The sequence below is a fragment of the Myxocyprinus asiaticus genome, chromosome 2 (genome assembly GCF_019703515.2).
Source record: "Myxocyprinus asiaticus isolate MX2 ecotype Aquarium Trade chromosome 2, UBuf_Myxa_2, whole genome shotgun sequence".
Classification (NCBI taxonomy): domain Eukaryota; kingdom Metazoa; phylum Chordata; class Actinopteri; order Cypriniformes; family Catostomidae; genus Myxocyprinus; species Myxocyprinus asiaticus.
The window spans coordinates 862170-872500 of record NC_059345.1 but is presented as its reverse complement, the minus strand read 5'-3'; the positions used below and the strand labels follow the sequence as shown (position 1 = coordinate 872500).

At 39.9% G+C, this 10331-nt stretch overlaps 1 protein-coding gene across 4 annotated transcripts in view; it reads right to left on the bottom strand.

The window, feature by feature from the left end:
• The window catches only part of LOC127410360 (neurexin-2-like), a 495400-nt gene that overhangs the window by 198977 nt on the left and 286092 nt on the right, over window positions 1-10331 (bottom strand). The window contains exon 1 of one of the 4 annotated variants that reach the window (XM_051645608.1): window positions 5616-5946. The exons of the other annotated variants lie outside the window; for them this stretch is intronic. Coding sequence (XP_051501568.1) covers window positions 5616-5946 — 331 coding nt within the window. Of the gene's footprint in view, window positions 1-5615; window positions 5947-10331 lie in introns of those variants that run through there. 4 annotated transcript variants of the gene reach the window in all.

Below are 10331 nucleotides of genomic sequence, written 5' to 3'. Positions count from 1 at the left end.
TAATATGCAGACACAACTACAGTGTATAAGTACTGTAAGACATTCGTAGGTTAATGTTCTTGAAAACTTTAAACAATGTCTCTGTGGTGCGATATAAATTCCTCCTTTAGTTTTGAATGAGCCATCCAGCCCGACACAACAACATTAACTCGGCCAATGGCACAAGTTTGGGGCGGGACTATCTGTTTGTTTGACCAATCGCAGATGAAGGGAATGTTTGAAAAAGCTGTTTTAAAACAATGTTTATTTTTGCAGTTCTATTCGGTGATGCTTGTGGTGCAGAAATTACACACTTCAGCTTTAACCTCATGAGACCCAGCATCCACCTGCGTGGACATTACGTTTTGGCTATGCTATATGCAACGCATAATTTCATTTCATTTACACAGACTGATCTCAGTTCAGGAGACTCTGTGCTGTTAGTAAAGGGTTAAACTTTCGACGTGTGGAGTCATGTGACAAAACAACATGGCGCTGATCACAGCGGAATTTGTGTTTGGGAGAAATGCCAACAAAACTACATCTGGTAAGAAACCTCATTAAGTTTTTACATTGAAACCTGTTTGAGTCAAAAGATTAGAGTCTCTAGTTTCATCTGATATGCCATTCTTTTAAATTTGAGCGATTTATTGTAAAACACCACTCTGTTGAACACAATGACCACATACGTGGACTACAGGCTCAGCTTCAGGTAAAATATCCTATATTTACTGTACATTATCATATTGAGTATAAATGAATTCATCCAAAAACTGATAAATGTGTCTTTCAGAGGCTTTATAAGGAGTTGTGATGAAAATAAGGTGCATTTCAAACTGTTCTGAGACCAGTGCAGACAGACAGCACACTGGAGGTTAAGTCATTCACTAAATAGGGAGCAAGGGAGCATCCTATAGCTCTCTATGCAGTTAAGTGCATTCACTCCTAAAATCTGATCAAAAGTTCAGTTTCAGGCTGCAGATGATGTTTGGATCACTCAACATGTTTGACAGACATGTGACAATGATAATCAGTACATAGATTCAGAATTTATAATGTATCATTTTATTTTAACATGGTTGACAGTGATTGGATGATGCTGGACATTACTTTGAATCAGAATTAATTATGCTAATTTCTGATGTAATGTCTGTAACATCTCAAAAACATGAATATTCAACACTCCTGAAACATCATGAACTATCTGACCTTCTATAGCTTGATATTATTTACAATTTCACAAATTAGTCCCGCTGTCCACATATGAGGACATTAATTATTAGGACAACTATTTGGTCTATTTTTATTTTTTTGCATGTTTATTAATTGCTATTAGTTACACATCAAAAAGGGGAATGGAAAAAGCACACAGCTGTCATGCAGGGGTCTCAGGAGGTTAAAATGGATGCATTATTATTCAGGTAAGCTGCTATAAATAAACTCAGCAAAAAAAAAAAAAAAAAAAAAAAACGCCCCTTTTTCAGGACACTGTATTTTAAAGATAATTTTGTACAAATCCAAATAACTACATATCTTTATTGTAAAGCGTTTAAACAATGTTTTCCAAGCTTGTTCAATGAACCATAAACAAATAATGAACATGCACCTGTGTTTTCCCCCCAGAAATGTCCGGGAACTTGCAAGTGCCTTGGTGGAAGAGCGGGGTAACATGTCACAGCAAGAACTGGCAAATCTGGTGCAGTCCATGAGGAGGAGATGCACTGCAGTACTTAATGCAGCTGGTGGCCACACCAGATACTGACTGTTACTTTTGATTTTGACCCCCCCTTTGTTCAGGGACACATTATTCCATTTCTGTTAGTCACATGTCTGTGAAACTTGTTCAGTTTATGTCTTAGTTGTTGAATATTTGTATGTTCATACAAATATTTACACATGTTAAATCTGCTGAAAATAAAAGCAGTTGAAAGTGAGAGGACATTTCTTTTTTTGCTGAGTTTATAATGACTTAACTTAGTCAACATGTTCCCTGACAGCTAGAAATTTGAGTCCCATTTCGAGTCTTGACTAGAATTAAAGGGCAATTAAAGGTCAGTCATAGTATGTGTTGTGTATGAGGGATGAAGTTTCCCTGCACAGAGTCACATGATATCAGAGAGACAGGAAGTCATCATAAATCCAAAAGCCGAGAAGCAATAATAACAGTACAGACTCGTTCAGGACGACTGACTGCAGCGATTGTGACTTCACTGCAGCCGACAGGACGGTAACACTCGACCGACACTGAATACAGAGAAATGACCTGAGAGAGAGATCAGAGCATGAAGAGAAGAAATTGAGAGAAATGGAGTGAAGAGAACATGAGGAGGACAAGTGAAGAGAGAGATCTGGTGTAGAAACATCAACTACATCTCTGAGAGAACTGCCTGAGTTTGAAACTGCAGCGTTTTGAAGAATGAAAAGATGATATCAAGATTTAATTTAGTTTTATTGGTGTGAAATTGTGTTAAAGTGTGTTTCATAACAGTCATGTTTAAGCACTAGACTGCTTTAGCATCTTGACATAACGACGACGGTACAGTCGATGACTCTCGAGCAGTAAATATGACTTTTCTTCAGCTGACTGTACTGACAGCTCAATTTCAATGTTCAGTGCTCGAGTACAGCACAAAGGAAGCCAGCGATTTATAACCATATCGTCTGAGCTCAGAGAATAGCTCTTCTCAGATGAAATAGTCTTTATAAACAGCTTTATGAAGTCAATGATCTGCTGTAGAAACACTGATATTCTGATGAACTTCCAACAGTAATTGGCGCTTCATTAATAAGATCAAACACCTAAAGATGCAACCATTGGGGGAAAAGCCATATTTAAAGAGCCCATATTATGCTCATTTACAGGTTCATAATTTTATTTTGGGGGTCTACTAGAATAGGTTTACATGCTTTAATGTTCAAAAAACACATTGTTTTTCTCATACTGTACATTACTGCAGCACCTCTTTTCACCCTCTGTCTGAAACGCTGTTGTAGCTCCTGTCTCTTTAAAGCCCCCCTTTCCGAAAAGCCCAGTCTGCTCTGATTGGTCAGCTGGCCCAGTGTGTTGTGATTGGTCAACTGCTTGGAGCATGTGTCGGAAATGTAACGCCCCTTACCATAACCGAGTTTCAGCTCCCGAGGCTTCCTGAGCATCGCATTCCTGAGGCGGGTATTATGCAAATGTGTTACATATTGACATAGCTATATCACGGAAGTAACGTCTGGACCGCAAACCAGGCATTTCAGGCAGTTCAGGAGCAGTGTTTGCTGTGGGAGAGAGTAACTCCCTTTGGTGTGGACTTTGTGCTTTGTAACACTGCAGACCTTTTACATGCACAAACAGCTATATTACACACTAAAGGAAAGGTAAAATCCCTAAAATCATAATAGGCCTTCTTTAACCACTTTTAAGAATTGGTCATTGAAAAACACATACAGCTTTCTCACTACTATTCTACCCAGAGTCTATGATGGTAGACAAAGTAATATTAACCCTCATGTGATGTTCGGGTCATTTTTGACCCTTTTAAGAGTTTAAAACAGTATAAAGCTAATACTAATCGTGTATCTGGCCAAAACACCTTTGGATTCTCTACAACAATGAATAGGTAAAAAAAGAAAATGTATTACGGTGTATATTAGGGCTACGCAGTTAATCACAATCTTAACAAAATCGTGATATGAGCATGTGAAAATTCGAAACCGTAGGCAAGCTGCACATTTTTTGTCTTCTATTTTTTTCTCTCCAAGACAGAAGTGGTAAACATATGAATCAATACTGTGCTAACAGTAATGCTGATATTCTAAACAACACAAGTTGGCACCACATTCATTCATTCATTGGCTGTTGAAAGATCACAGGTCCAGAGGTGCGTAGTAATGCGCTACATGTACTCTGTTACATTTACTTGTGTAACTTTTTGGGAAAAATTTTACTTTTAGAGTAGGTTTAAAAGTGAGTACTTTTTACTCTCACTCAAATAAAGTTCTAGTGAAAAAATGTACTTTTACTTCTTTACAATGGGTGGCGCTCCTGTTGTTACATTACTGGGTTTTTAGTTAATAGAATTTTAGTTAATGTGTAATTTATTGAGAGATTATTGAATGGGACTTTTACGAGAGCGGAAGTTCACACAGAGGCGTGCTCTGCTGTCACAGACTGTCACTCAAGCCGAGTCCATCACTGCTGCAGCATCAAACTCGCGCCACACAGTGAAAAAAGTCTCATCATGCAATGCCTTCATTTAACACCAAGACAAGCAGATATTTCAAGATTAAAATCTCAATTTAAGGCAGCACGTTGAGGTAAGTTGTGGCTCTTATGATAACGCAGGCTTTTCTGTGTAATGTGATGGCCGTTTTCAGGGTGATTCTGTACATATGGGCTCTTGTGACATCAGTTTTTAAGTATACATTTTTAAATCAGTGCAGAAATATATCAGTGCGCTTTGTCCCACGTCCCACATAAGCAGTATTTATGCATTTACCCCACGCCCTCGCTGGGTATTGGAAACTATCGCAGTTACTTCGGGCGGATTAACTGTATAAATTAATGTAAACATCCAAGTTAAGTGTAAATGCCTTTTGCTCTGCTGAACGTGAGATTGACAACTGGAGTGCGAACAGACAGCATTTCTGCATGTGCACAAAGAGGTGCACGCGTGAGAGATGTGCGGGTGCAAGGTGATCGTATGGCGAAGAGAGTGTTGCATGTCCGAGGTTGGTACCCTACAAAGGCTGTGTAATCTGCGTTTAGGGAACGGTGGTACTGCTGTACAGAACTAATGATCTAAATTCTTTCAACGCTTAAAACTGTAGCTACACTGAAATAAGATCCACACAGGACTTTAAAAGCTATGAAATAGTGGAAGTAGGCATTAATTAAGCATGATCTTGATATGGTTTATATTTCAGCATTATATATAATGTCCTTGTGGGACATTTTCATGTTTTCACCATAATAATTACTAGAAATGTTTCCAAACCTACTTTCTTATTGACAAATTCATCCAGATCTGACAAAAGCCCTTAAAGGGATAGTTCACCCAAATATGAAAATTCTCTCATCATTTACTCACCCTCATGCCAGATGTGTATGACTTTCTTTCATCTGCTGAACTCAAATGAAGACTTCTAGAAGAATTTATCAGCTCTTTTGGTCCATACAATGCAAGTGAATGGGTGGCAACATTCCAAAAAATCACAGAAGTCAGCATAAAAGTAATCCATAAAACTCCAGTGGTTAAATCAATATCTTCAGAAGCGATGTGATAGGTGTGGATGGGAAACAGATCACTTTCACATTCTACTCTGCATATCGCCCCCTACTGGATAGGGAGAATTAAGTCTAGCAATAAATGACAAATATCGATCTGTTTCTCACCCACACCAATCATATCACTTGGGGTTTGGGTTAGGGTCTATGGTTAATACAATATCCATTCCTCTTAACCGTATTTCACCATTTACAACTAAAACAACTCACTTTTGTTGCCCCTCTGTAAATTTTGGTTAGCACAGACCGATTTCAGCTGAAGAACTTTCAACCTGCAGTGGCTGAAGTCACAGTGAGATCACTCTGCAAAACTGTAACGCAACAAACATCGAACAAACAGATCCACAAGATGGGCACGTACCGTGACTACCCCGCGTAAGGAAGTGCATTCTGTTGATGGCGATGGGCAGAGTGCCATGTTTGCTGTGGAAATGATGAATATGATGGGTAGTACTGAGACTGGATGATACTCGAGCAGAAACTGCTGGGCCGGGAAAGACGAGCAATGCTAGAGACAAAACAAATCGCCATAGACAGGACACACTGGTCCAGAAGGCCCTGGGCGGAGCCAAAGCCTGGGATGCTGGGTAAGCAACTAATCCACTCGTCAGAAGTAAAGCCCGCGGGGCAGAGGATAAAAGGAGCAGGGCTTCCATGCCACGCCTCCTCATGTGACAAAAACAGGAGGACATGTCACACCAAACCTGTATCCATGATTCAAAGGAACTTCCTTGACCACTGGGAGATTAAAAAAAAAAAAAAAAAAAAAAAAAATCTTGATTATGATCCTAAAAAAACTGCAAAATGAAAAAAATAAAAACAATTTCCAGTGCTGCAATCCAATGATGAGATCAACAGACTGAATATACTCCTTAAAAAAAAAAAAAAAAAATGTAAACTCCCCAAAGTGCAATAAAAATATCTAGAAAATTGGCAGCTATAGCTTACCATCAAATCTGAAAATTCTGAATCTACACCTGAATGCAAGACTAACAAAAAGCCTTCAACAAACTAGAATCCATCTGGATCTGACGGAGTTTACTTGTCAAGAGGTTCCAGAGATTATCCATCTAATGTCCAGAAGGTGCAAAGAAACACACAAACATCCTGGAAAATTCAAACAATTGGAGAAACTCGTAAAAAACAGGGAATGAGTCCCCAAAGAATGGGAAAAGAAACCAGAGACAGAGAGAGTTGAGAGAGGATGATGGTCCAGTCAATTAATTTTTCTCTTAGATGATAAAACCTCCAGAGACAGGCAGAAAACACAGAGAAACCAAAATCCAAGAAAAGGGGTGAAGCTGTTAGATAAACACAAAATCAGCCACAGAGACGGCAATCGGGATGGAAAAACAGATGCACTGAGATCAAAATAAACCAATCCAGCGGTCTCTCTTCATCACCAAACCAGCGCAAAACAAGCCTGCCGTCTGTTTGAACACCTCTGTATGTCTCTGGCAGAGAAAGAGCACGAAAGCCGTCTGAATCCACACGGGAAGGTCTCATGCTAGTCATACGGGACTCTGCAGCATCCGCGGGTCCATCCTCATGCAGAATGCTGATCTATCTCTTAGTGACTTTTACCACAACATCAGAGATAGAGAGAGATAGATGAAGCCGAAGAGACTTGCTGCTCGTGTGAAAACACAGCCCGAGACTGAGAGAGAAAGAGCGAGACACAGCTGCAGAGGAAAAGAGAGAGAGAGACATTGAGGAGGTGGGAGGGAGTGATCAAGAGAGAGAGAGAGGGCGAGCAGAGAACCACACACACACACACACACACACACACACACAGGCAGGTGACTGCTCACAACCCTCAATTACTAATTTAGTCAGTAAAACCTCGAGAGGGTTTATGTTTCTCTCGCTGCACTGCAAGTCCACATCACACCCACAGGAGAGCCAAATCACTAACGAGATCTCTTCAAAATCTCAATTCTTTCTCTTAGACAACAACGAGGTTAAATGGAGAGCAAATGCAGACTATTTGCCAAAGTCTTCAGATGTTTCTCCTCAAAAAAGACCCCAGTTATCTCATGCTTCTCATTTCTTGGTTTTCCTTCTTTGATTATTATTTGGTTTTAAGTTTATGAAGTTGCAAACGTAGGCTCGGGTGGAGCTTGTTCTTCTAGCCCTGCCAATCAAATCCCAAGTATATATAAGCAGCTGTTTCCTTCACTCTGGTGATGATTCTTCTGGCATCTCACCGCATATACCAATTATTATTTCAAAAATTGCCTTTCTATTTCTTACTTTAGTCAGTCCAGTCCTGTGCTCGAGGCCATCCGTTATGGACTATATGAATCAGTGAAATTCTCATTGTACTCAACTGTGTTTCTTTTCATTATTGTAAGGTAGAAAAAAACCTGCACTTTAAAGTTATGTTAATCCAGATGCTATGACCCAATGATCAAGTCCATGCAAAAGAAACATAAGGAAGATCTGCACTCTGGAAATGTCTTACAAAAATATTGGTTCTTATTATTAAAAAATAGCAGCAGGGGAATAAAAGCAAACATTTCGGTTCAAGGCCTTCTTCAGACTGTAGACACATTTCTCAATTCACATACTATGTATATGTGGATAACAAATTGATTTAAACAGATGTACGTAATTAAGATAATCACTCAAACATTTATCAATTGACTATGCATTACCCAGAGACAATCAAAGTAATAAACAAAGCAATCAACTAAACTGTTCAGAAAAGTAACAAACCGACACATCAAGCATACAGTGCTGTACATAAATCAGCAGTCACTTAAAAAAAAAAAAAAAAAAAAAAAAAAAATCTTTATAAAAAAGGTGTTAGATCAAAGTCTTAATTTACATCTAAAGGAGACATAGTTTGTAAATGATACATCCAGAATGCTTTATAGAGGCGGTGTGGTGCAGTGGTTAAAAAAAGGGACTTAAAGCAACAGCAGCGGACAAGAGAGCAACTGAAGTAAACTGATCAACCGCCATAGCCAAGAAACTCATAAAATCAACAAGTAACAATATAGACGGTGGAGCATACAATCATTCACTTATTTAATCACTAATTTAAAATGGAGAAGTGTTGCTTGTAGTGTCCTACTGTCAGAAGAAATGTTTTTACCCTTGTAAGCTATAAGTCGGAGTGGTGGTGGCGTAGTGGGCTAAAGCACATAACTGGTAATCAGAAGGTTGCTGGTTCAATCCCCACAGCCACCACCATTGTGTCCGTGAGCAAGGCACTTAACTCCAGGTTGCTCCAGGGGGATTGTCCCTGTAATAAGTGCACTGTAAGTCACTTTGGATAAAAGCGTCTGCCAAATGCATAAATGTAATCTAAGAGATAATATTGATATTATTGACTTTTTTTCTATTCCATTGAACCGTGGGTCACAAATTTAAAACAACTATTGAGGAGGATGTTTACTAATTGTGTTCACTTTACATCATCTCTTGTAAAATATAATATTGGATGACCTAATCTGTCACGTAGTAACAACTGCGGCAAAGTAGCAATTCTCTTGTAGTAGACGGTTACAAGAATGTCGGTTACAGTTACAATGTCAGGAAGTAGCAAGTGAAGTTGCACATGTGCAATAGACAGCTTAATCTCATGAACATTACGTGACCATGGCAACATTTTTGCATTTCATTTTATGTGCTTCATTACATGTTTTGCTGTAGTTTCCCACTGAAATGTCCAGTGGGGGGCGCCAAAAGTGAGTGAAATGGTGTCGTAATCAGACACATTTTTTAAGGTACGTAACGTACCTGCCTAACCTAAAATGTTAACCTAAACCTAACCAATAGTGTTCGTAAAGCAACTGAGAGTTAAACAAAACAGATATCCTTAAGGCCCAGGTATACTTTGTTTTAGCACATTTCGGATCGGTTCGCGCCTGGTCGACCGTGTTGCCTTTGTGAGTATACTCTTCTGACCGCAAGCAAATGCAAACGCATTTGACATATGCCCACTACAACTTTTTGTGATACTCTTTTAGTACAGTGAATAGCAGGCGCGTGCGTCAGCAATGTGCACAGCCGAGGACCGTGTGCGTGGGTCAAGAATGACGCAACGCGTACACCCAAAGTATCATTTTGGCCTTTAACCTTAACCATCACCTAAACATAACCGATAGTTTTGTAAAAGCAAATGCGACATGAAAAGCACATTTTGTGTCGCTTCTATGACACTTTTGTCAGCGTACCAGCTTGCGTATTTGGCTGGGCTTGAACCTCAGTTTTCTGAGTAATAAAAGCTGTATTATTAAAAGATGTATTAGAGTAAAAGTGTTTCAATATCATCACATAGCAGTATGTGAGTAATATAGCGAAAAATAAGTTTTTATTAAGTCAGAATCAGCCGTTGTACTTGTGATGTGTAAAAGTGAATTAAACTCACAGTTGTTGTAGGGTCTCTACTGTTCATTCCACCAGGAAACTGCAGCAAAACGTAGTATGCAGCACATAAAATTCAGTTTGTAAAAGTGTAGTTGTCGTAACATTCATTCTATGAGCCTAGATTGGCAACAGAACACAGGAAGCCGAAGCTGCAGCTGTCCCTAATAGCCACATTTCCACTATCAGGACAAATGGAAGCATGGTAGTGCGTGCCAGGGTCATTTGCGTTCCCACTGTCACTTCTGGGGCTTCATTGGGCCTCCTCTGGGCTTCCTCAGGGCCAATGGTCAAGCACCTTTCACCCACCGATCACCCTTGGTTCAAAGAAGGCCAGCTGGGGATTAAGGCAGGGTCAATGTCAAGGGTGGAGTTTCGCTGAGTCAGATCTCGCTTCAAGCAAACAAACTTCAGCTTCAGTCTCCAGTCACCATGTTCATTTTGAGGGCTAGCTAGTCTCCAGAGTCTGATACCTGAGCTTGAGTTTTCCTCTTGCTTGTTAAATGGACAGGGTGTGTGACGTTGGCCCAAGCGCGGTGCATTAAACCCGCCATTTTAGGGCAACTCTGTGGGGCTATTGGCTCGATGGTGGGAATGCAGATCAATTTTGGTCTTGCGGCTCAAGATCTGAGGCTAGTGGCCATGGCTGACCAGTTGATAGACAGCCCTGGCTCGCACTTGCCCGATAGTTGAGTATCCAGTT